Source organism: Oncorhynchus mykiss, chromosome 7, assembly GCF_057628025.1.
Source record: "Oncorhynchus mykiss isolate SJ-2025 chromosome 7, ASM5762802v1, whole genome shotgun sequence".
NCBI classification, from domain to species: domain Eukaryota; kingdom Metazoa; phylum Chordata; class Actinopteri; order Salmoniformes; family Salmonidae; genus Oncorhynchus; species Oncorhynchus mykiss.
Genome location: NC_143028.1, coordinates 25,528,299 through 25,554,927, shown reverse-complemented (window position 1 = coordinate 25,554,927; position 26,629 = coordinate 25,528,299). Strand labels below are relative to the sequence as shown.

Here is a 26,629-nt window from a genome sequence, read left to right as displayed (position 1 = left end):
CCCATCCTGTTTTTTCCTCTCAAACTTATTAAAAAGCTGACAACATTATACAGCATGTTTATTTAGGAAGCAATCTCTCTAAATGTATTTTTCCTGGTTTTATTATGTCTTTTGACTTTCATGTCTAAATAACTGTGCAGACAGAGGCCTGAAGCTTGTTGTATCGAGTACTTATTTCCCCTCACTTTTAAGCCGCTTAGTCTGTGTTGTGGCCAACTATAATAGACTTTCCAGACAGTCACAAAGGGAGAGAAGTTTAGATCTGGTTGTTGTTGCTTTCTGGTTGATTGATTTTGAATTTGAAGTCAATTGAATCAAGTCAATGCATGTATCACTCCTGTTCCCTCTGTGAAGTAAAACATTTAACTTCATACTTTAATCAAACGTTGTTGATTTTACATAGTTTTTTAAGAGTTTGGCTGCTGTCATCTAGCTGACAATTTGCCTGGTAAGCATAGTAGCACATACACACATCTTAAAGCCTGTTAATAGTTGGCTGTGAGGGGGAGGGAAGAGGTGGTGAAAATGTTGAATGTTTATGTTGGTGATGGTGTGTGCTGGGGCTACCCTCTGGTCTGAAGTGGTCATTGTTAGCTGCCTTGTCTAGACTGGCTGCCGACTGGGTGTTCTTGCTGATGCATGCAGTAAACAATGCAGCAAACTGGTGCTGAATGTTAATGTGTGTGTGTGTGTTTGTGTGTGTGGCCCCATAAAAAGGGGTGTGTCTCCTTTACCTAACCTCTAAATAGGAAACAGCTGGGTCTGTCCGATTTAACAGTGCATTCGGAAAGTATTCAGACCCCTACCCTTTATACACACTTTATTATGTTACAGCCTTATTCTAAAAGGGATTGAATACACATTTTTCCTCATCAATCTACACACAATACAATTTTTAAAATGTATAAAAACAAAAAAACTGAAATACTTTATTTACATTAGTATTCAGACCCTTTGCTATGAGACTCTAAATTGAGCTCAGGTGCATCCTGTTTTCATTGATAATCCTTCAGATGTTTCTACAACTTGATTGGAGTCCACTTGTTGTAAATTCAATTGATTGGACATGATTTCGAAAGGCACACACCTGTCTATATAAGTTGACAGTGCATGTCAGAGCAAAAACCAAGCCATGAGGTGGAAGGAATTGTCCGTAGAGCTCCGAGGCAGAATTGTGTCGAAGTACAGATCTGGGGAAGGGTACTAAAAGATTTCTACAGCGTTGAAGGTCCCCAAGAACACAGTGGCCTCAATCATTCTTAAATGGAAAAAGTTTGGAACCAACAAGACTCATCCTAGAGCTGGCCGCAAGGCCAAACTGAGCGATCGAGGGAGAAGGGCCTTGGTCAGGGAGGTGACCAAGAACCCAATGGTCACTCTAACAGAGATCCATAGTTCCTCTGTGGAGATGGGAGAACCTTCCAGAAGGACAACTATCTCTGCATCACTCCATCAATCAGGCCTTTATGATAGACTGCCAGACGGAAGCCACTCCTCAGTAAAAGGCACATGACATTTAATGACTTGACTTGTAATTAAAGACAAATTAAATTAAAATATGATTTCAGGAAATTAGTCGCATTTAAGATATTATACTGAACCAAAATATAAACGCAACATGTAAAGTGTTGGGCCCATATTTCAAGAGCTGAAATAAAAGATCCCAGAAATGTTCCATACACTCAAATGTTGTGCAAAAATTTGTTTACTTCCCAGTTAGTGGGAATTTCTTCTTTGCCAAGATAATCCATCCACCTGACAGGCGTGGCATATCAATATGCTGATTAAACAGTATGATCATTACACAGGTGCGCCTTGTGCGGGTACAATAAAAGGCCACTCTAAAATCTGCATTTGTGTCACATAATACAACATCACAGATATCTCGAGTTTTTAGGGACCATGCATGGATTAATCCCAGTTTCAACTGTACCAGGCAGATGGCAGACAGTGTGTATGGCGTTGTGATTGCGAGCAGTTTGCTGATGTCAACGTTGTGAACAAAGTGCCCCATGGTGTCGGTGGGGTTATGGTATGGGCAGGCATAAGCTACGGATAATGAACACAATTGCATTTTATCAATGGCAATTTGAATGCACAAAGATACCGTGACGAGATCCTGAGGACCATTCTCATGCCATTCATCCTCCGCCATCACATCATGTTTCAGCATGTCAAAAGGATCTGTACACAATTTCTGGAAGCTGACTATGTCCCAGTTCTTCCTTGACCTGCATACTCACAAGACATGTCATCCATTGAGCATGTGTGGGATGCTCTGGATCGATGTGTATGACAGCGTGTTCCAGTTCCGGACAATATCCAGCAACTTAGCACAACCATTGAGGGGAGTGGAACAACATTCCACAGGCTACAGTCAACAGCCTGATCAACTCTAAGCAAAGGAGATGTGTTGTGCTGCATGAGGCAAATGGTGGTCACACCAGATATTGACTGGTTTTCTGATCCACGCCCCTACCATTTCTTTAAGGTAACTGTGACCAACAGTCATGTGAAGTCAATAGATTAGCGCTTAATGAATTTATCCCCAACAGTCAACCATGGAGTATATATAATTATATTCATGAGCATATTTGGTTTAAAAGGAGACCTGCAAAAATCTGGCTCAAAATGTTGGAAACTAAAAAGGTAACTGGGATTCAGAGTTAAATGTTTATGTTCAAAGTTTGTTGTTTTTCATTTTTATTCTACAATTGTTGCAATGAGACGTATGACAAGGAGCCCCTATGTTAATAAGTGTAAGTGAAAAATGGAGATGGTAGTTGTAACCACCAAGGTAGAATTATTGGTCTGAATGTCATTTCCTACAATGTGAAAGGTATCCATTGACCAATTTAAAAGAAACAAATTATCCTACATCTGAAGAATTTACAATGTGTCAGTTTTCAGGTGGCCTGACAAGGATATAAAATACCTAGTTGTTGCTATCACTACCTCTCGAGGACCAGTCTAAAACAAACTATACCTAATTCATGTATGTGATAACCATATATCTTAGATGATGGAAGATTTTACCTCTTTATTTACAGGAAAGGTGGAAACAATTAAGATTAATATTCTCCCTAGGCTGCTATTCCCATTTCAGACTATCTGTTCTGGTCCCAGAATCCATATTTCAACAATTACACTGTCTAATTTCAAGGTTCCTATGGCAAGGTAAAAAACCAAGGGTGGGGTACAAAACACTCCAACTGCCAAAGGAATCAGGTGTCCTGGGACTACCGGGACACCCAATTGCAACCAATGATCACTTAATCCAGATGCCATAGTTGGCTAAATCGAACAACTCACTCAGAAAAACGGAGCATGACTCTCGAGTTAGTATAAGTATAAGTTGTTAAAAAAAATGGAATTGTTTGTGAACCGCACATCACTAGTTTAAATGCCAAATTATTGAATACAATAAACAATGTTAAACATTGTGTTTTTACTAAATATTTATGTTACATCAACATATTTAATCATATTATCAGTAAATCCAACATGGCTATTATTATTTCTCTGGACTTTTATGTTTTTAAATAATAAAAAAAAACAGGAAATTAAATATACTCAGTAATATTACTGTGTTACCCATATTTTTGTAGATTCATTTTTATAGTGTACATTAATTTAGTGGAGTTTGGGTTTGTTTGGTTTAGGTTTGTTTTGTCTAGTTCCCGCCCCAGACGAAAACTAACCGGATTCCTGCCAGGGCTCTTGTAGTTAGACGAGTTTGACTGTAGTGGTGGTGTTCTCGCTCTAGACACAGTGTTATGTCTGGACAAATGTTGAGTCTGTCTGCAGCTGTGGCTGACAGGCATGGCACGTTTTTCAGCGCTGGAGAAACTTGGCAGCCAACTGTTTATAGATGAGGCTGCCATGCTAGCAAACGTCTGTGTTCCCTCCAAGAGACAGTTTACACAGCGCAGACCTGGAACATAAAACCTAGCACCTGTAGCAGCACCTGGAAATGGCCTCTCTTAATCAGCATTTTAGGCCCATGCAGTCATTAGTTGTTCTGTTCCAACAAGCTTTTAAAGTCAACAGTAGAGCAGACTGTTGGGTTTTATAATCAGAGGGAAAGTGAAACATTTTCGCTTGAAGTCTTGAACTTTCTATTCTCATAAGAATCCCTTCCTTTATATGGCCAGGTGTAACAGTTTTCTTGAGTCGAAGGAGAGGCGGACCAAAACGCAGCTTTAATAAAGAAACTACACATGAATAGACTAACAAAACCAGGAAATGTGAAAACCAAAACAGCCCTATCTGGTGCAAACACAGCGACAGGAACAATCACCCACAAAACCCAACACCAAACAGGCTACCTAAATATGGTTCCCAATCGGAGACAATGACTAACACCTGCCTCTGATTGAGAACCATATCAGGCCAAACATAGAAATAGACAAACTAGACATGTAACATAGAATGCCCACTCAGATCACACCCTGACCAAACAAAACATAGAAACATACAAAGCAAACTATGGTCAGGGTGTGACACCAGGTTATATAAGTAGTAGTAGTATGTTTTCCCTGCAATAGGCCTGTCATGTCTTATGTCTGGACACCCGTTGGAAAGATTTATTGTAGGGAGGCACTCACAGTGGACAGGTTTTGGGTTTGGATGTCTATGTGTATGGATGTTGTTAGGGGAGACAAAGCAGATCCACCCTATTCAGACTGTAGCCAATATAATAATTATGTCTAGCACCACCCCAAACGGGAGTGACTGTCAGACAGAGCGAGGGGTGCTGGAGCTAGCCAAGCGCTGGATGACTTGCTCTTTGCTCCCCAGTCTGGCTCTTCTTTTATCTTATTCAAATGAAGGGGGGTGCGGATGTGTGCCCTTGGTGACAACAGATAAATTAGGTGGTGAGCCTGGGACCGGGGAAGGCGAACCGAGGGCTAGCTCCCTTTGGCTAGAATGACAATGAGCGACAGGCCAGCTGATAACAAGGTTAGATTTTCATACGCTTCAGACATCTAGGTCTGTGCGTACCTGCCGGCAGGTGAGGCAGACTCGTGCCTGCGGTGGGCAGAGGTGGTTGTGCACTAATCGTCCGTTGAGCTGTGAAGGATGGCACAGAGGAGGAAACTCCATTTGAGATTCCGCCATGATGCTTTTAAAACATAGGGAGCAGACGTGGCAGACAGCTCTTAAGCTTCCCTTTTCAATCTTTAGGAATATATGGTTATTTGTGTCTGTTTAATACCACTATTGTCAGCTCCATATTGCGATGTTGATATCTATTCATCCATGTTTCAAGGGTGGTGAATCACAGGGAGGGTATGTACTGTATGACTATACCTTACAGTACACACACACAACCCCAGACTATAAAGGCGCTAACCGGCAACCTTCCCTCCAACCCATGGTCTTTCTGTACTGTAGCCAGAGAATCAAGCAGCCTTATTCTTCCCATTTCCAGGGCTCTTTCACCCATCCAACTCCTATTTGCTTTAGGACACTCTTGTAGAAGTAGTCAAGTTAATCCACTAGCCCGGCTCATCCTTTTTCCTTACCCTCACTTGTTTGTTTCAGTAATTTGCCAGCCAGGCCTCAGCGTGTCTTCTAATAGATGGGGTGGGGAGTTAGGGGCGAAATTAGGTGGGGCGGAAGATGGGGGATGTAGTCTAGGATTCCCTGAAGCTGCCAGGTCTGTCTAGTCTGGGAGAGGATGGGGAGGGGGCGACATCTCCCTTGGGACGAATCCGAGATGAGAGAGAAAATATGTGTTTATTTTGTTTATCCTCTGACGCAAACTGTCAGCGAGTGGTGAGTCCCAGACATATTTCTCGAGTTTGAAGGGGCACAGACATGCTGAATATGGTAAAGATGGCATGGGTGTCTTGTTTTGCCCCTGGCACCTTGACCTGGTTATGACGAGACTCGAGTCCGCCCCCCCAAAGAAAATTCACTCTTCAAAGCCTGACCGATTCAGACAAGCGTCGGCCACAGTCACAGATCGAAAGTGGGTTAGCACAAGCTGTGCACTGGAACAAACATTGGCTGTGCTTCCTCGGGTTTGCTTTTCTTCCTTATGGGTCATTCCACCTCAAAAAGCAGAAGAGGATCTCAGATTGTGCTTTTACCATTGAAGCGGCCAACATTGAAACTATTAGAACTGCTGTAGCCTAATGGTTTAACTAATCCAAACCTTTTTTAAAGGACATTAACAACACTTAGAGGAGCTGTTTCCTGGACATGGGTTAAGCCTAAGAGAAGGACAAACTGAATTGCTTTCATGGAGGAATGCCTTGATTTGTGAGGGTGCCCATATAATTGAATTTCATTATACTACCCAAAGTTGCAAAGAAAATGTTGTGATCCATTTAATAAACACAAGAGACTAACAATATTGATAATAAGGTGTGGCAGACATCTACAGTCGTGGCCAAAAGTTTTGAGAATGACACAAATATTAATTTTCACAAAGTCTGCTGCCTCAGTTTGATGACAATCTGCACATACTCCAGAATGTTATGAAGAGTGATCAGATGAATTGCAATTAGTCCCTCTTTGCCATGCAAATGAACGGAATCACAAAAAAAACATTTCCACTGCATTTCAGCCCTGCCACAAAAGGAACAGCTGACATCATGTCAGTGATTCTCTCATTAACACAGGTGTGAGTGTTGACGAGGACAAGGCTGGAGATCACTCTGTCATGCTGATTGAGTTCGAATAACAGACTGGAAGCTTCAAAAGGAGGGTGGTGCTTGGACTCATTGTTCATCCTCTGTCAGCCATGGTTACCTAAAAGGAAACACGTGCCGTCATCATTGCTTTGTACAAAAAGGGCTTCACAGGCAAGGATATTGCTGCCAGTAAGATTGCACCTAAATGAACAATTTATCGGATCATCAAGAACTTCAAGGAGAGCGGTTAAATTGTTGTGAAGAAGACTTCAGGGCGCGCAAGAAAGTCCAGCAAGCACCAGGACCATCTCCTAAAGTTGATTCAGCTGCTGGATCAGGGCACCACTAGCACAGAGCTTTCTCAGGAATGGCAGCAGGCAGGTGTGAGTGCATCTGCATGCACAGTGAGGCGAAGACTTTTGGAGGATGGCCTGGTGTCAAGAAGGGCAGCAAAGAAGCCACTTCTCTCCAGGAAAAACATCAGGGACAGACTGATATTCTGCAATAGGTACAGGGATTGGACTGCTGAGGACTGGGGTAAAGTCATTTTCTCTGATGAATCCCCTTTCCGATTGTTTGGGGCATCTGGAAAAAAGCTTGTCCGGAGAAGACAAGGTGAGCGCTACCATCAGTCCTGTGTCATGCCAACAGTAAAGCATCCTGAGACCATTCATGTGTGGGGTTGCATCTCAGCCAAGGGAGTGGGCTCACTCACAATTTTGCCTAAGAACACAGTCATGAATAAAGAATGGTACCAACACGTCCTCCGAGAGCAACTTCTCCCAACCATCCAGGAACAGTTTGGTGACAAACAATGCCTTTTCCAGCATGATGGAGCACCTTGCCATAAGGCAAAAGTGATAACTAAGTGGCTCGGGGAACAAAACATCAATATTTTGGGTCCATGGCCAGGAATCTCCCCAGACCTTAATCCCATTGAGAACGTGTGATCAATCCTCAAGAGGCAGGTGGACAAACAAATACCCACAAATTCTGACAAACTCCAAGCATTGATTATGCAAGAATAGGCTGCCATCAGTCAGGATGTGGCCCAGAAGTTAATTGACAGCAATGCCAGGGCGGATAGCAGAGGTCTTGAAAAAGAAGGGTCAACACTGCAAATATTGACTCTTTGCATCAACTTCATATAATTGTCAATGAAATGCTTGTAATTATACTTCAGTGTTCCATAGTAACATCTGAAAAAAAAATCTAAAGACACTGAAGCAGCAAACTTTGTGAAAATTAATACTTGTTTCATTCTCAAAACGTTTGGCCACGACTGTAGTGGGCAAAACCTACTTTCACAATAATTTATAGTAAATAATGCAAGCGACTACAATGGTTAATTTCTCTAAACAGGGTGGAAAACCCACCAGATTCACAGGGAATACATTACATAGGATGAAGACGCAATACTCCAAGCGGCAGCTCGATACTACTTGTCAGACATGTAGAACTAATACTGTATACTGGTTGTTGGGGTGCGATTGGCGTGGGGGGTCCATGGGGATTTTGACAATTTAATGTCTTACCCAATGGTAAGAAGAAGTTTGGTCCAAATCGCATGTTCAGTACTATATCCAATTCGGATATTCAGGACTATATTTAGTGAATAGTAAATGGATCCTATAAATCACGAGAGCCAATTTGAGTGCAAACAATTAGCTTAATTTCTCAAGAGATCAAATAAAATGTAAAGAAAATAATGTTGCAGGAATGCTAGTCTTATCTGTTTCTAACTACAGAAATGATTTCAGAACAATCTGTGATGGTGGGTGTCATGGCACGACTCTAATACCAGTCTGTGTGGGTTTTTTCTAAGCTGTACCTTGAAATCAAGAAATCTCTATTTATCTAGTTGCAAAGTCTGTAGGCCTTTACCTGTCCCGTTATTGCATTCAGATTATACATTTCCTTCATTCCTGGTTTAGGATCAGTTCTTAGTTAAGCCACAGCGTTGTGTTCCTACTGTGGACAGACTATGTTGCACTTTGGAGAACAGTTGCTTTTTGCAATTCATTTGGTTCTTGAGGTAGTTTTGTTGCCCTTCATTGGACTGGGAGAGTGTGCTCCCTGGTGTAACTTGGCATAGTGCATGAGGGTTAGTGTAGCCTAATGGATGGGCCCACAACCCCTGTATCTTGATGGCTAAGTGTCTTCCACACACATGACTGGAATGATGGTTCGAGTCCCTTCCTGGTGCTTCATTGCAGTGGCTTTAGTTTTTCTCTCTGTTTTGCAATTCCGTTCTTGTAAAAATATATTGGCCCGAAATACATTTTAAATCCATTCATGGGACAAATGTGGTGAAATAAAGGTCAACTGAAAAAGCACTGCACTGTGTGCACTCCATATCATTATGTCAAGTCTGCCTGCTTATCTCCCTTATAGTGTTTGTGTGTGTTATGTCCACTTAGTGTGTGTGTATTCCCATACTGTGCGTCCTGTTCGCCTCAGTTGGTAGAGTGTGAGACTTTCAATGCCAGGGTTGTGTGTTTGATTCCCATGGGGGACCAGTATGAAAAATGTATACACTCACTACTACTGTACGTGGCTCTGAATAGAACGTCTGCTAAATGACAAAATAATTTATGTAAACATGTGTTTGTGAATGCCTCTTAACTAGGCCTATGAGTCTCATATACAGCAGCTCAGTAAAACTGTGTTTGAATGGGTGTGGGTTGCTTCTGTGTCTGGAAATGCGTAACAGACACGGGCAGCAATTGAAACTCGCTCTGAGCTGTTAAGCTATTTCTGAAAACATAAAATACAGAGGCAGAGATTTTAAAGAGCAACAATTCTGGTTTTGTTTGTCTTAATGGTCCCCTTTCCTCCTGACTAGATGACAACCATAGTTCCACTAGACCTGTTTTCCGACAGCTGTTGTCTGGACTCACCGCTCATTCTATCAAATCCATTTAGACTCCTTCATGCGTGCCCCTGTTGTTTGGGTTGAAATAATTACTATAACTTGAGTTTGATTAAAGCACAGTCAGCTTTGTTTATTGAACATTTTCTCCCCCGAGACTTGTCCAAACAAAGACTACAGGAAGGTTTCCCATTACGTTGGGCCTTTTCACCCTCTCTCTCTCTCCCTAACCCACCACCTAACCCACTAGACATGTGTGAACATACACTCACAAACACCTATGAAGTTCACCAAAGCTCCAGCCATAAGCTGGGTGTTGGGTGGTGCATGCTTTGCTTGCAGTTCAATTGGCTCTTCTGAGAAAGCGTAGTCTCAGAATTTCACTGAAAGCTCCACATACTGGTATTGATTTTTACAATATAGTCTTTAACAATGTTTAGATACAATGCCAACAAAAATGTAAAGTTATAGAAGTCAGACTACTTCACTGTATGTTTTCTCCTAGTTTGGTTGAGTATAAATTGACAAAAATATTGTTATATTATATTTGGGACATATCGCCCAGCCCTACTGACTAACATCTAAGTTCCCAAATTTTTGACTGAGCAGATCAGTGTTAGCATCTACGCTATAATTTCCCTATATAAGGCAAAAGGTGATTCCTCACAAACAAAAAATACCATGCTTTTATTGATTTTCACAAAATGTAACCCATAGAAGGGTCCCTTTGGAGGAAAGATTGTTGACTTATTTGACATTTGTAACTTAAAACATAATTGAGAAATAATTAATTGAAGTTGCAATATTTGTGACATTTTGGCCTTACCCAGGCCTCCATTAAAACTCCATAATGTTTGTAGGTTCTAGAAAGATTGGTGTTTACCGCTTTCTCTGTAATATGAGTATTTTTATTTCAATAACAATTTTCCTACATTAATATTTCAATATTGAAAAATATATTTTCAATATGCATGTTTTTATTTTCCGTTATTCATAAATGAATGTAATTAAACAAAATTGTTATTGAAATCAAAATATTACTCATATTACAGTGCATGCGGTAAAGGTGACATAAATGTTTGCTTTGTAGCACCTACAGATGAAGTCTTAAAGGAGGCCTGGGTAAGGCCAAAATGTCACAAATATGTCAACAATCCTTCCTCCAAAGGACTGTTCCATGGATAACATTTTGTTACATCATGGCTTTTTTTCCTTTTAGTTTTGTGAGAAATCACCCGAAAGCTAAATAATTCACTTAGCCCAACTTCCCACTTGCCACTCCTTTTTTTCCTCACCCGTATCAATAGTGTGAGTATACCCAGTCTAAAGTTCCCACACTTGTTGGTTGTGTGACTGTGGCTCCAAAGTCAATGAAAAGTGATGTGCTTTGTCACCCCCCCCCCCCTCCCCCCCTTGTGTCTCTCTATCACTCTTCTCTGTCTAGGTCTCTCGCTGCTCTGCCCTTCTCAGTGACTCTGCACAGTGCAAACGTGCCCTGTCTGCTCTGAGCATTGCAACCCCTTTCAACACAGTCTTTTCTCATCTACAACCCCCTCTGTCACAGACACACACAGACATGCACACACACACCCCTCCTTCCTGCCCATGTGAACAGACAGTTTTACAGACTGATAACCCCCACCCTTCCTTGTGTACACACACACACACAATCTGCTATCTGGCCACTCCCAACTTCCCACGACTAAAGGCCTCTTAGTCTCTGCATGCTTCGGTTTGGCAGGCACCTAACACCGAACGAGTGCGCTCGCTTACTCCCTTAAAATACTTTTGTTTGAAAGATTAGAAAAGGTACTGTTTGTCCATCTGTTTTTTACTGAGGAGATCTTAGTCATACAATTTTTCATCAAACTAAAATGTAAAACGAGTCATCTATTGTTGAATGACAACAAACACTTAAAGACTGTTGACCAATGACAAAGGAAGAGGTGTAGATTTTCTGCACGAACAGCTGAAAAAAAACCTTGCCAAAGACCAAAATGAACATAACTTCACAAAATGTCTTCATAATATATGTACTTTCTGTTCCAAACTGTTTTGGATGAGAAGTGCATAGACCTTTTGGTGGCCGTGTGATTCAAAACAACAACAAAAAAATCATGCAACTGTGGTCATAGACTCGTTGAGCAATTGTTACAAGAGGGGAAAGCAGCACAATCTGATGGAAGTGTTTTGGCAAACTATTTTGAACTGGAATAAATGCTGCCCTTAACAATCAAATCAGATTGATTCATATAACCCTTCTTACATCAGCTGATATCTCAAAGTGCTGTACAGAAACCCAGCCAAAAACCCCAAACAGCAAGCAATGCAGGTGTATGTCACGTTCTGACATTAGTTCCTTTTTTATGTCTTTATTTTAGTAGGTCAGGGCGTGAGTTGGGGTGGGCATTCTATGTTGTTTTTCTATGTTTTGTTCTGTTGTTATATTTCTATGTGTTTGGCCTAGTATGGTTCTCAATCAGAGGCAGGTGTCAGTCTCTGATTGGGAGCCATATTTAGGTAGCCTGTTTTCTATTATGTTTTGTGGGTGGTTGTATCCTGTGTTAGTGTTTTCACCATACAGGACTGTTTCGGTTGTTTGTTTGTACTTTTGTTATTTTTGTTGATTGTTCTGTTGATTTATTAAATATATTGTAAAGAACACTTACCACCCTGCACATTGGTCTGATCCTTGCTACTCCTCCTCTGAAGAAGAGGAATTCCGTTACAGTGTAGAAGCACGGTGGCTAGGAAAAACTCCCTGGAAAGGACAAAACCTAGGAAGAAACCTAGAGAGGAACCAGGCTATGAGGGGTGGCCAGTCCTCTTCTGGCTGTGCCGGGTGGAGATTTATAACAAAATATGGACAAGATGTTCAAATGTTCATAAAGGACCAGCTTGGTCAAATAATAACAATAACAGTAGTTGTCGAGGGTGCAACAAGTCAGCACCTCAGGAGTAAATGTCAGTTGGCTTTTCATAGCTGATCATTGAGAGTATCTCTACCGCTCCTGCTGTTGCTAGAGAGTTGAAAACAGCAGGTCTGGGACAGGTAGCACATCCAGCGAACAGGTCAGGGTTCCATAGCCGCAGGCAGAACAGTTAAAACGGGAGCAGCAGCACGGCCAGGTGGACTGGGGACAGCAAGGAGTCATCATGCCAGGTAGTCCTGAGGCATGGTCCTAGGGCTCATGTCCTCTGAGAGAGAGAGAGAAAGAAAGAAAGAAAGAAAGAAAGAAAGAGAGTTAGAGAGAGCATACTTAAATTCACACAGGACACCAGATAAGACAGGATAAGTACTCCAGATATAACAGACTGACCCTAGCCCCCCGACATCTAAACTACTGCAGCATAAACACTGGAGGCTGAGACAGGAGGGGTCAGGAGACACTGTGGCCCCATCCGATGATACCCCCGGACAGGGCCAAACAGGCAGGATATAACCCCACCCACTTTGCGGGTAGAGGGATATCTTCAACCACCAACTTACCATCCTGAGGCAAGGCCGAGTATAGCCCAAAAAGATCTCTGCCACGGCACAACCCAAGGGGGGCGCCAACCCAGATAGAAAGATCACGTCAGTGACTCAACCCACTCAAGTGATGTACCCCTCTTAGGGACGGAATGGAAGAGCACCAGTAAGCCAGTGACTCAGCCCCTGTAATAGGGTTAGAGGCAGAGAATCCCAGTGGAGAGAGGGGAACCGGCCAGGCAGAGACAGCAAGGGCAGTTCGTTGCTCCAGAGCCTTTCCGTTCACCTTCACACTCCTGGGCCAGACTACACTCAATCATATGACCCACTGAAAAGAGATGAGTCTTCAGTAAAGACTTAAAGGTTGAGACCGAGTTTGTGTCTCTCACATGGATAGGCAGACCATTCCATAAAAATTGAGCTCTATAGGAGAAAGCCCTGCCTCTTGCTTAGAAATTCTAGGGACAATTAGGAGGCCTGCGTCTTGTGACCGTAGCGTACGTGTAGATATGTACGGCAGGACCAAATCGGAAAGATAATTAGGAGCAAGCCCATGTAATGCTTTGTAGGTTAGCAGTAAAACCTTGAAATCAGCCCTTGCCTTAACAGGAAGCCAGTGTAGGGAGGCTAGCACTGGAGTAATATGATCACATTTTTTGGTTCTAGTCAGGATTATAGCAGCCGTATTTAGCACTAACTGAAGTTTATTTAGCACTTTATCTGGGTAGCCGGAAAGGAGGGCATTGCAGTAGTCTAACCTAGAAGTAACAAAATCATGGATTCATTTTTGGACAGAAAGTTTCTGATTTTTGCAATGTTACGGAGATGGAAAAGAGCTTTCATTGATATGTTCGTCAAAAGAGAGATCGGCGTCCAGAGTAACGCCGAGGTCCTTCACAGTTTTATTTGAGACTACTGTACAAGCATCAAGATTAATTGTCAGATTCATCAGAAGATCTCTTTGTTTCTTGGGACCTAGAACAAGTATCTCTGTTTTGTCCGAGTTTAAAAGTAGAAAGTTTGCAGCCATCCACTTCCTTATGTCTGAAACACAGGCTTCTAGCGAGGGCAATTTTGGGGCTTCACATTGTTTCATTGAAATGTACAGCTGTGTGTCATCCGCATAGTAGTGAAAGTTAACATTATATTTTCGAATGACATCTCCAAGAGGTAAAATATATAGTGAAAACAAAATGGTCCTACAACGGAACCTTGAGGAACACCGAAATTTACAGTTGATTTGTCAGAGGACAAACCGATATCTTTCCGACAGATAAGATCTAACGCAGGCCAGAACTTGTCCCTGTAGACCAATTTGGGTTTCCAATCTCTCCAAGAGAATGTGGTATCAATATGGTATCAAAAGCAGCACTAAGGTCTAGGAGCACGATGACAGATGCAGAGCCTCGGTCTGATGCCATTAAAAGGTAATTTACCACCTTCAAAAGTGCAGTCTCAGTGCTATGATGGGGTCTAAAACCAGACTGAAGCCTTTCGTATACATTGTTTGTCTTCAGGAAGGCAGTGAGTTGCTGCACAACAGCTTTTCTAAAAATGTTGAGAGGAATTCAAGATTTGATATAGGCCGATAGCTTTTTAAATATTTTCTGGGTCAAGGTTTGGCTTTTTCAAGAGAGGCTTTATTACTGCCACTTTCAGTGAGTTTGGTACACATCCATTGGATAGAGAGCCGTTTATTATGTACAAAATAGGAGGGCCAAGCACAGGAAGCAGCTCTTTCAGTAGTTTAGTTGGAATAGGGTCCTGTATGCAGCTTGAGGGTTTAGAGACCATTATTTTTTTCATCATTGCGTCAAGAGATATAGTACTAAACCACTTGAGTGTCTCTTGATCCTAGGTCCTGGCAGAGTTGTGCAGACTCAGGACAACTGATCTTTGGAGAAATACACAGATTTAAAGAGGAGTCCATAATTTGCTTTCTAATGATTTTATTACTGCTGTGAAAAGTGAAAGCGATCCTCTCTTGGGGAATGCTGCTTTTTAGTTAGCTTTGCGACAGTATCAAAAACACATTTCGGATTGTTCTTATTTTCCTCAATTAAGTTGGAAAAATAGGATGATCGAGCAGCAGTGAGGGCTCTTTGATATTGCACGGTACTGTCTTTCCAAGCTAGTCGGAAGACTTACAGTTTGGTGTGGCGACATTTCCGTTCCAATTTTCTGGAAGCTTGCTTCAGAGCTCGGGTATTTTCTGTATACCAGGGAGCTAATTCCTTATGAGAAATGTTTTTAGTTTTTAGGGGTGCAACTGCATCTAGGGTATTTCTCAAGGTTAAATTGAGTTCCTCAGTTAGGTGGTTAACTGATTTTTGTCCTCTGACGTCCTTGGGTAGGCAGAGAGAGTCTGGACGGGCATCAAAAATTTATAGCATGACTTTTGATGCTCCTTGGTTGGGGTCTGAGCAGATTATATGTTGCGATTGCAAACGTAATAAATGGTTGTCCGATAGTCCAGGAACATGAGGAAAAACATTAAGATCCATAACATTTATTCCATGGGACAAATCTAGGTCCAGAGACATGTTGGACAAAACCCACTGAGTCGATGATGGCCTGTGGACTTTTCCATGTGAATATTAAAATCACCAAAAATGTGCATATTATCTGCTATGACTACAAGGTCTGATAGGAATTCAGGGAACTCATTGAGGAATGCTGTATATGGCCCAGGAGGCCTGTAAACAGTAGCTATAAAAAGTGATTGAGTAGGCTGCATAGATTTCATGACTAGAAGCTCAAAAGACGAAAACGTCGGGGGGGTTTTGTAAATAGAAATTTGCTATCGTAAATGTTAGCAACACCTCCGCCTTTGCGGGATACACGGGGGATATGGTCACGAGTGTAACCAGGAGGTGAGAACTCATTTTAACACAGTAAATTCATCAGGCTTAAGCCATGTTTCAGTCAGGCCAATCACATCAAGATTATGATCAGTGATTAGTTCATTGACTATAACTGCCTTTGAAATGAGGGATCTAACATTAAGTAGCCCTATTTTGAAATGTGAGGTATCACGATCTCTTTCAATAATGGCAGGAATGGAGGAGGTCTTTATTCTAGTGAGATTGCTAAGGCGAACACCGCCATGTTTAGTTTTGCCCAACCTAGGTTGAGCACAGACACGGTCTCAATGGGGATAGCTGAGCTGACTACACTGACTGTGCTAGTGGCAGACTCCACTGCCTGGCCTGCACCCTATTTCATTGTGGAGCTAGAGGAGTTATGAGAGCACCCCTCCAGCTAGGATGGAGTATGTCACTCCTCAACAGGCCAGGCTTGGTCCTGTTTGTGGGTGAGTCCCAGAAAGAGGGCCAATTATCTACAAATTCTATCTTTTGGGAGGGGCAGAAAACAGTTTTCAACCAGCGATTGAGTTGTGAGACTCTGTTGTAGAGCTCATCACTCCCCCTAACTGGGAGGGGGCCCAGAGACAATTACTCGATGCCGACACATCTTTCTAGCTGATTTACAGGCTGAAGCTATGTTGCGCTTGGTGCCGACGTTGATAACAATATCTCTATACTCTCTACACTCGCCAGTTTTAGCTTTAGCCAGCACCATCTTCAGATTAGCCTTAACGTCAGTAGCCCTGCCCCCTGGATGATTCGTTTTAAGTCTAATACTGCGGGTAAATGGAGTCCCCAATGACTAGGGTTTTCAATTTGTCAGAGCTAATGGTGGGAAGCTTTGGCGTCTCAGACCCGTAACAGGAGGAGTAGAGACAAGAGAAGGCTCGGCCTCTGACTTACTTTCCACCATAATTTGCAAATAAATTCATTACAAATCCTACAATGTGATTTTCTGGAATTATTTTTCTAATTTTGTCTGTCATAGTTGAAGTGTACCTATGATGACAATTACAGGCCTCTCTCATCTTTTTAAGTGGGAGAACTTAAACAATTGGTGGCTGACTAAATACTTTTTTGCCCCACTGTACATTGTGTGCAAAATGCATGAGGAGGTAGGCGAATAATTACAATTTTGCAGATTAACACTGGAGTGATAAATGATCAGATGGTCATGTACAGGTAGAGGTACTGGTGTGCAAAAGAGCAGAAAAGTAAATAAACATAAACAGTATGGGGATGAGGTAGGTAAATTGGGTGGGTTATTTACCGATAGACTATGTACAGCTGCAGCGATCGGTTAGCTGCTCAGATAGCAGATGTTTGAAGTTGGTGAGGGAGATAAAAGTCTCCAACTTCAGCGATTTTTGCAATTCGTTCCAGTCACAGGAAACAGAGAACTGGAACGAAAGGCGGCCAAATGAGGTGTTGGCTTTAGGGATGATCAGTGAGATACACCTGCTGGAGCGCGTGCTACGGGTGGGTGTTGCCATCGTGACCAGTGAACTGAGATAAGGCGGAGCTTTACCTAGCATGGACTTGTAGATGACCTGGAGCCAGTGGGTCTGGCGACGAATATGTAGCGAGGGCCAGCCGACTAGAGCATACAGGTCGCAGTGGTGGGTGGTATAAGGTGCTTTAGTAACAAAACGGATGGCACTGTGATAAACTGCATCTAGTTTGCTGGGTAGAGTATTGGAAGCTATTTTGTAGATGACATCGCCGAAGTCGAGGATCGGTAGGATAGTCAGTTTTACTAGGGTAAGTAGTGGTTTCTTTGCAGCAATTCGACCACAAAGGCCTGATTCATGCAGTCTCCTCTGAAAAGTTGATGTTGAGATGTGTCTGTTACTTGAACTCTGAAGCATTTATTTGGGCTTCAATTTCTGAGGCTAGTAATGAGCTTATCCTGTGCAGCAGAGGTAACTCTGGGTCTTCCTTTCGGCGATCCTCATGAGAGGCAGATTCATCATGATGGTTTTTGCGACTGCACTTTCAGAAGTTCTTGAAATTTTCAGGATTGACTGACCTACATGTCTTAAAGTAATATTGGACTGTCGTTTCTCTTTTCATATTTGAGCTCTTCTTGCCATTGTTCAACACTTTTGTGGTTACTACATTATTCCATGTGTGTTATTTCATAGTTTTGATGTCTTCACTGTTTTTCTACAATGTAGAAAATAGTAAAAACAAAGAAAAACCCTTGAATGAGAAGGTGTGTCCAAACTTTTGACTGGTACTGTATGTAAATAACGTTTATGTTTTTTATTTTTAATACATTTTCTAACATTTCTAAAAGCCTGTTTTTGCTTTGTCATTTATTTTAAAATGAAGCTGTAACGAATCAAAATGCGTAAATAGTCAAGGTGTTTGAATACTTTCAGAAGGCACTGTATATGTAATATTATTTATTTCATATTCTTAAAACAACAATAAAATACTATACAATACACATACAATAAAAATATCCGCTCCCATCCGTAGGTGCTCTGGTCAGGGTGAGCGCTCGCTCCCACCTTCCCAGAGATGCCGGCAAAGCAAGGCCCTGCTCCCAGCCCAAAGGGATTTTCTAAGGTAGGGGAAAACCAAGCTCCACCCGTCGTCCGGGCCGGCATGGAAGCGAGCGCACCCTTAACTACCATGACCAGAAGACAGACCGCTCACAGCATGAAACCAAACCATAAAACATAAATAGCGAAAGCAAAACATACAATATTCCCATCCCCACCCTCACTCCTGATTTAGAGGAACTCAAACATTTATATTGTACATTCATTTATATAATTATTCCAACACTCTTCAATTCCACCCTTCAGACAGCCACAGATCAACCCATGTTTCCCAATAAATCGTCATTCTACCATTTCCTCTCGGAATACATCCCTCCATTCTCCCATGGTGTCTTACTAGAGACTCACACCTTCCCATCTGCAACATTTATTCAGAAAAAATAAACCCTAAAAATATCATTTTTACCCAAGAGCACAATGATATTTCCCATTGACTGACTGTGGTCCTTCAAATCCCCAGCAATACAGTTTGCAGGTCCAACTGCACCCGAATATTATGGGATAACAACCATTCCTGGACCAGACTCCAAAAACATTTGCATTTGCATTCCTCAAGATAAGCCATTCAGGAGCATGAAGGGGAGCGCGGCTGAATCAACAATAAGATGAATAACTTCCATTTCGCTTGCCTTTCTCATAACAATATTACTTCTCTCATGCAATGGTTCGTCTGTTCAAATGATCCAGAAACGATAGATAGAAAATGGACTACTGGAAGTGCATTATTGTATGTCGGTTGTCAAGTATTTTGTCTGTAATGTCTTTTTCGTTATGTGTTGGACCCCAGTGAGACAGACTAGCTGTCTCCATTGGTATCGACTAATGGGGTTCGTAATAAATCAAATCAAAATATCATTTAATACCAACACAAAAAGACTTCTCACAAGACACAATGTTGGTTGTAGACAATGTAGCTGGCTTCATTGTTGCTTTGATATATAGCCTCTGATATGATGTAAGCCTAGCCGATGATATAGGGTACCCAATAACACCATGTCCCTGGATTCTACATAATATAATATCCCAAATAGACATGTCAGTGGAACCAGACATTTGGCTCTGTCTATGGAACCCCCAAGGGGGGGAGAGTGAGTGTTTGGGCTGGAGAGCTGAAGCCCAGCTGGATAGGGAAAGAGGGGGCCTAGGGAGGGGGGTGAAGAAAGGGAGAAAGCAAGCCAGTGGGCACTGCGATGTGGTCCTATAACTAGGCCACTCTGGAACATTCAATATCATCTTGGTAAGCATCTCCAGTATATATTTGGCCTTGTGTTTTATGTTATTGTCCTGCTGAAAGGTGAATTTCTCTCGCAGTGTCTGGTGGAAAGCAGACCGAGCCATTATCTTTGTTTTTATCCTAAAAAACTCCATAGTCCTTACCAATGACAAGCATACCCATAACATGATGCAGCCACCACCATGCTTGAAAATATGAAGAGTGGTACTCAGTGTTGTGTTGGATTTGCCCCAAACATAACGCTTTGTACTGAGGACATAAAGTTAAATAAATAAAGTAATAAAGACAAAGTTAAGTTCTTCGCCAATTTTTTTCTGCAGTTTTACTGTAGTGTCTTATTGCAAACATGATGCATGTTTTGCAATATTTGTATTCTGTACAGGCTTCCTTCTTTTCACTCTGTCATTTAGGTTAGTATTGTGGAGTAACTACAATCTTGTTGATCCAGCCTCAGTGTTTCTCCTATCCCTGTTTCAAAGTCATCGTTGGCCTCATGGTTTCCTTCCTCTCCAGCAACTGAGTTAGGAATGAAGCCTGTTTCTTTGTAGTGACTGGGTGTATTGATATCTTCACCATGCTAAAAGGGATATTCAATGTCTGTTTTTGTCTTCTTTTTTCATCTACCAATTGGTGCCTTTTATTGGAAAACCTCCCTGGTCTTTGTGGTTGAATCTGTGTTTGCAATTTTTGCAAATCGACTGAGGGACCTTTACAATTATTGTATGTGTGGGATACAGAGATGAGGTAGTCATTCAAAAACACTATTATTGCACACAGAGTGAGTCCATGCAACTTATTATGTGACTTGTCAGGCTTGCCAGAAAGGTGTTGAATACTTATTGACTCAAGACATTTCAGCGTTTCGTCTTTTATTTAATTGTAAAAACATAATTCCACTTTGACCTTATGGGGTAATGTGTGTAGGTCAGGGACACAACATTTCAATTGAATCCATTTTAAATTCAGGCTGTAACACAACAAAATGTGGACAAACTTTATGAATGAACTGTATTTGTGTTTCTTTTCCATAACTGTTGACTTTAATAACTTGAGGAATTCTAGTAACATATTTTTGTATTATCCGCAGGTTTGTGTATTTAAGGTTGTAAATAAATGTGTTATGAAGAAGTGTAATTTACAGTAAATTATTAAATATATAGGAATGTGCTTTGCAGTGGTAATTCTGGTAATTTCCTTTCTCTCATATTTCAGGTAAAATTAACTCAATCAAAAAAAAGAGGCTAGACTCAATGGCTTGGGCCACATTGGAGCTCTCCTTTTTTCACCCTCCTCATCCCTCTCTCTTTCAGTCTTTCTCATATCATTATCCCCTCCATCTTTGACCCATCTGTCTTTCTGTGGTCTGTCCTACCACTCCCCCTAACCCGCTCTCTCCCTCTGGAAAACTAGGTCTGTTTGTTCTCTTTCCTTGCCTCCTCCCTCTACTTGCCCCCCATATTTGTGAGCGAGAGGGAGGGGGGTTGCAGGAAGTCAGCTGTTGTGTCTGTCGAGGAATGTGTGTGAGAAAAAGTGGGGACAAGGCTGCAGACCTTTGTGAGTCGCAGTGTGTGTGTCGTCTCGCTCACCAAAGTTCAGGTATTAGTAGGTAACACGATGCAGCCGGTTTCAGGAGGTCCCCCCCACCACTATAACTGTGTTCAAACTCCATGTAGCGGTGAGTTGTGCATTCTTGGATTTGGGATTTTAATATTTGTGTATCTTGTATTTTAATGATTGTGTAAAGTTCATAATGCATTTGTAGTTTTTATTCCCAAGTCAAAAGTGTAACGCGATGAGTCTTTGTGCTCATTTTCTAGACTTTCTCGAATTTCAGTTTATTCTCCAATTGTGTGGTTGTCTGTGTTTAGCTACTGCGATAAAAGCCTTTGTTGTTGTCTGAGGATGGCAAACTCTCCTTGAATACAGCTGAAAGTCAGACAACGTTGTGTACTAGTTGCTGGTAAGAGTTATGGAATTTTGCAACAAACTATTATCAAGTCTGTCTAGCCTGCGAGAGCATTTCAGTATCTGGGTTATGTGCACACTCTTTGCATAGCTTGGTCTCTTTGTCATCTTGAATAGAATAAGTTAGACTGTTTCACAGCGGAAGCTACTGTGTTATCTTATGCTTTGCTTATCTGTTTAGTTAGGCTGTCTGTGTTTGATGGAAGTAGTTGCTTGGGGCAAATGTCCCTGCTGGGTTTTTTATGTAGGGCTGTCCGTGAACTTTCTCTCACTCTTTCTCTCTGACTGCTGAAGTGTCACAAAGTGTGTCTGAGTTAGAAAGAGTGTGTGTGTGTGTGTGTGTGTGTGTGTGTGTGTGTGTGTGTGCATGCTCCGTCTGTCTGGGGTCACATGGGGGAGGGGAAGGTCAGGCTGTCCTGCCCTGTCTCCAAACAAAGATTGCTCTGTCTGTCTGCATCGACACTGTTGTGAACTCTGCTGGGGAAAAGAGCTCCCATTGCCCATTGCCTCAGGATCAATAGAGCCTCTAAGCGGACCACTAACTTCACTCTTTTCACTTCACATGCACAGACAGAAAGACAAACAGAGACGCACAGGCACAAACATACTGTACACAAACACCTTTTGGAGTGTATCACTATGGTGATGATCACTGGTGATATTCAAACATAAGACATTAAACATTTCACAGTGAGGTCTACACCTGTTGTATTCGGCGCATGTGACAAATACATTTGCTTTGATTTTAATGGATTCTGTTGGTATTTTCCAGGAAGTAAATAACAAACTTTTCACTGGAAGCAGCCAATCAAATTACAACCTTACCGTGAAATGCTTACGTTTGAATATCACCTTACCGTGTAATGCTTACTTACAAGCCCTTAACCAACAATGCAGTTGAAGAAATAGAGTTAAGAAAATATTTACAAAATAAATGAAATAAATAAAAATGTAATAAAATCAAAAAGTAACACAAGATTTACATAACAGTAACGAGGCTATATACAGGGGGTAGTCCGAGTGGCCATTTGATTGTTCAGCAGTCTTACGGCTATGCGGTAGAAGCTGTTAAGGAGCCTTTTGGTCCTAGACTTGGCCATACGGTAGCAAAGAGAAAAGTCTATGACTTGGGTGACTGGAATCTTTGACAATTCTTTGGGCCTTCCTCTGACACCGCCAAGTATATAGGTCCTGGATGTCAGGAAGCTTGGCCCCAGTGATGTACTGGCCCATACGCACTACCCTCTGTAGCGCCTTATGGTCAGATGCCCTCTTCACAACTGTCTTGGTGTGTTTGGACCATGATAGTTTGTTGGTGATGTGAACACCAAGGAACATGAAACTCTCGACCCGCACCACTTCAGCCCAGTCGATGTTAATGGGGGCCTGTTCGGCCCTCCTTTTCATATAGTCCACGATCAGCTCCTCTGTCTTGCTCACATTGAGGGAGAGGTTGTTGTCCTGGCACCACACTGCCAGTTCTCTGACCTCCTCCCTATAGGCCGTCTCATTGTTGTCGGTGATCAGGCCTACAACTGTTGTCGTCAGCAAACATAATGATTGCGTTGGAGTCGTGCTTGGCCACACAGTCGTGGGTGAACAGGGAGTACAGGAGGGGACTAATGTTATATATTTTTTTATTTAACCGGGTAGGCCATTTGAGAACAAGTTCTCATTTACAACTGCAACCTGGCCAAGATAAAGCAAAGCAGTGCGACAGAAACAACACAGAGAATAAACAAACATACAGTCAATAATACAATATAAAAAGTATATATACAGTGTGTGCAAAGGAGGTAGGATAAGGGAGGTAAGGCAATACATAGGCTATAGTGGCAAAATAATTACAATTTAGAAGTTAAACACAGGAGTGATAGATGTGATAACAATATGGGGATGAGGGAGTTGGGTGGGCTATTTACAGATGGGCTATGTGCAACGATCTGTAAGCTGCTCTGACAGCTGATGCTTAAAGTTAGTGAGGGAAATATGAGTCTTCAGCTTCAGTGATTTTTGAAATTCGTTTCAGTCATTGGCAGCAGAGAACTGTAAGGAAAGGCGGCCAAAGGATGAATTGGCTTTGGGGGTGACCAGTGAAATATACCTGCTGGAGCGCGTGCTGTGGGTGGGTGCTGCTGTGGTGACTAGTGAGCTGAGATAAGGCTGGGCTTTACCTAGCAAAGTCTTATAGATGACCTGGAGCCAGTGGGTTTGGCGACTAATATATTTTAAAATATATATATATATATATATTTCACCTTTATTTAACCAGGTAGGCTACTTGAGAACAAGTTCTCATATGCAACTGCGACCTGGCCAAGATAAAGTATAGCAATTTGACACATACAAGAACACAGAGTTACACATGGAATAAACAAAACATACAGTCAATAATACAGTAGAAAAAAAGAAAACAAAAAGTCTATATACAGTGAGTGCAAATGAGGTAAGATAAGGGAGTTAAGGCAATAAATAGGCCATGGTGGCGAAGTAATTACAATATAGCAATTAAACATAAGGAATTGTAGATGTGCAGAAGATGAATGTGCAAGTAGAGATACTGGGGTGCAAAAGAGCAAGATATATAAATAAATACAGAATGGGGATGAGGTAGATAGATGGGCTGTTTACAGATGGGCTATGTACAGGTGCAGTGATCTGTGAGCTGCTCTGACAGCTGTTGCTTAAAGCTAGTGAGGGAGATATGAGTCTCCAGCTTTAGTGATTTTTGCAGTTTGTTCCAGTCATTGGCAGCAGAGAACTGGAAGGAAAGGCGACCAAAGGAGGAATTGGCTTTGGGGGTGACCAGTGAGATATACCTGCTGGAGCGCGTGCTACGAGTGGGTGCTGCTATGGTGACCAGAGAGTTGAATGACATTGAAGCTTGTCTGGAGGTTAGTTAACACAGTGTCCAAAGAGGGGCCAGAATTATACAGAATGGTGTCGTTTGCGTAGAGTTGGGTCAGAGAATCACCAGTTGGAGGCCACGGAAGGAGAGTTGTATGGCATTGAAGCTCGTCTGGAGGTTTGTTAACACAGTGTCCAAAGAAGGGCCAGAAGTATACAGACTAAGCACAGGAGGGGCCCAGGATGAGGATCAGCGTGGCACATGTGTTGTTGCCTACCCTTACCACCAGTGGGGACGGCCCGTCAGGAAGTCCAGGATCCAGTTGCAAAGGGAGGTGATTAGTCCCAGGTCCTTAGCTTAGTGATGAGCTTTGTGAGTACTATGGTGTTGATCGTTGAGCTGTAGTCAATGAACAGCATTCTCAAATAGGTGTTCCTTTTGTCCAGGTGGGAAAGGGCAATTGAGATTGTGTCATCCGTGGATCTGTTGGGGCGGTATGCGAATTGGAGTGGGTCCAGGGTTTCTGGGATGATGGGTGTTGATGTGAGCCATGACCAGCCTTTTCAAGCACTTCATGGCTACCGACGTGAGTACTATGGGGCGGAAATCATTTAGGCAGGTTACCTTCGCTTTCTTGGGCACAAGAACTATGTCAACATTCACAAAGCTGCGTGAAACATGTAGGTATTACAGACTCTGTTTGAAACATGTAGGTATTACAGACTTGGTCAGGGAGAGGATGAACATTTCGGTGAAGATACTTACCAGTTGTTCTGCGCATGCTTTGAGTCCATGTCCTGGTAATTCGTCTGGCCACGCAGCTTTGTGAATGTTGACCTGTTTAAAGGTCTAGCTCACACAGTCGTCCAGAACAACTGGTGCTCTTATGCAGTGTTGCTTGCCTTGAAGCAAGTTTAAAAGGCATTTAGCTCATCTGGTAGGCTTGCGTCACTGGGCAGCTCACGGCTTTCCCTTTGCAGTCCGAAATAGTTTTCAAGCCCTGCCACATCCGGTGTAGTAGGATTCAATCTTAGCCCTGTATTGACGCTTTGCCTGTTTGTTGTTTCGCCTGAGGGCGTAGCAGGATTTCTTATCAGCGTCCGGATTAGTGTCCCGCTCCTTGAACGCAGCAGCTCTAGCCTTTAGCTCGGTGCGGATGTTGTATGTAATCCATGGCTTCTGGTTGGGAAATGTACGTGCGGTCACTGTGGGGATGACGCCGTCAATGCACTTATTGATGAAGCCGGTTACTGAGGTGGTATACTCCTCAATGCCATTGGATGAACCCCGGAAAATATTCTAGTCTGTGCTAGCAAAACAGTCCTGTAGCGTAGCATCCGTGTCATCTGACCAATTTCGTATTGCGCAAGTCACTGGTACTTCCTGCTTTAATTTGAGCTTTTAAGCAGAATCAGGATGATAGAATTATGGTCAGATTTGCCAAATGGAGGGCGAGGGAGAGCTTTGTATGCGTCTCTGTGTGTGGAGTAAAGGTGGTCTAGAGTTTTTTTTTCCTTTGGTTGCACATGACATGCTGGTAGTAATTAGGTAAAGTGGTTTTAAGTTTGCCTGCATTAATGTCCCCGGCCACTAGGAGCGCCGCTTCTGGATGAGCAATTTCTTGTTTGCTTATGGCCGTATACACCTCGTTGAGTGCAGTCTTAGTGCCGGCATCAGTTTGTGGTGGTTAATAGAGGGCTACAAATAATATAGATGAGAACTCTTTGTAGATAGTGTGGTCTTTAAAAAAATAAATATACATATGTATTTTACCTTTATTTAACTAGGCAAGTCAGTTAAGAACAAATTCTTAAATTTCAATGACAGCCTAGGAACAGTGGGTTAACTGCCTTGTTCAGGGGCAGAACGACAGATTTTGTACCTTGTCAGCTCAGGGATTTCTCACAGGCCGGCTCATAGCCTGTGGCAAAAATGAGGGGACACGAACAACAGGTATAGGCCAATCAAAAAGGTTCTTTATTGTAAACCAAAACTATTAACTTTCAACAAAGAAAATGGAATGAGGTGTGAAAGTATCACAATGTAAAGTGCAGAGATGCATGAATCTGTGTGTGTGAATATGACTGAGTGAAAACTAAGTAAAACTACAAAGGAACAAACAAACAGGATCATACCTGGAGGAGCAGAGAGAGACAA

General features: G+C 42.2%; 1 protein-coding gene and 1 long non-coding RNA gene across 5 annotated transcripts in view; one reads left to right on the top strand and one right to left on the bottom strand.

Moving 5' to 3' along the window:
* Window positions 1-26,629, bottom strand: part of LOC149982494 (uncharacterized) — a 493,843-nt gene that overhangs the window by 197,649 nt on the left and 269,565 nt on the right. The gene's annotated exons all lie outside the window — the stretch shown is intronic.
* The window catches only part of LOC110527641 (protein TMEPAI), a 91,764-nt gene that overhangs the window by 46,353 nt on the left and 18,782 nt on the right, over window positions 1-26,629 (top strand). Inside the window, exon 1 of one of the 4 annotated variants that reach the window (XM_021609049.3) lies at window positions 21,186-21,334. The exons of the other annotated variants lie outside the window; for them this stretch is intronic. Within the exon in view, the coding sequence (XP_021464724.2) occupies window positions 21,274-21,334 (61 nt within the window). The 5' untranslated portion in view covers window positions 21,186-21,273. Of the gene's footprint in view, window positions 1-21,185; window positions 21,335-26,629 lie in introns of those variants that run through there. 4 annotated transcript variants of the gene reach the window in all.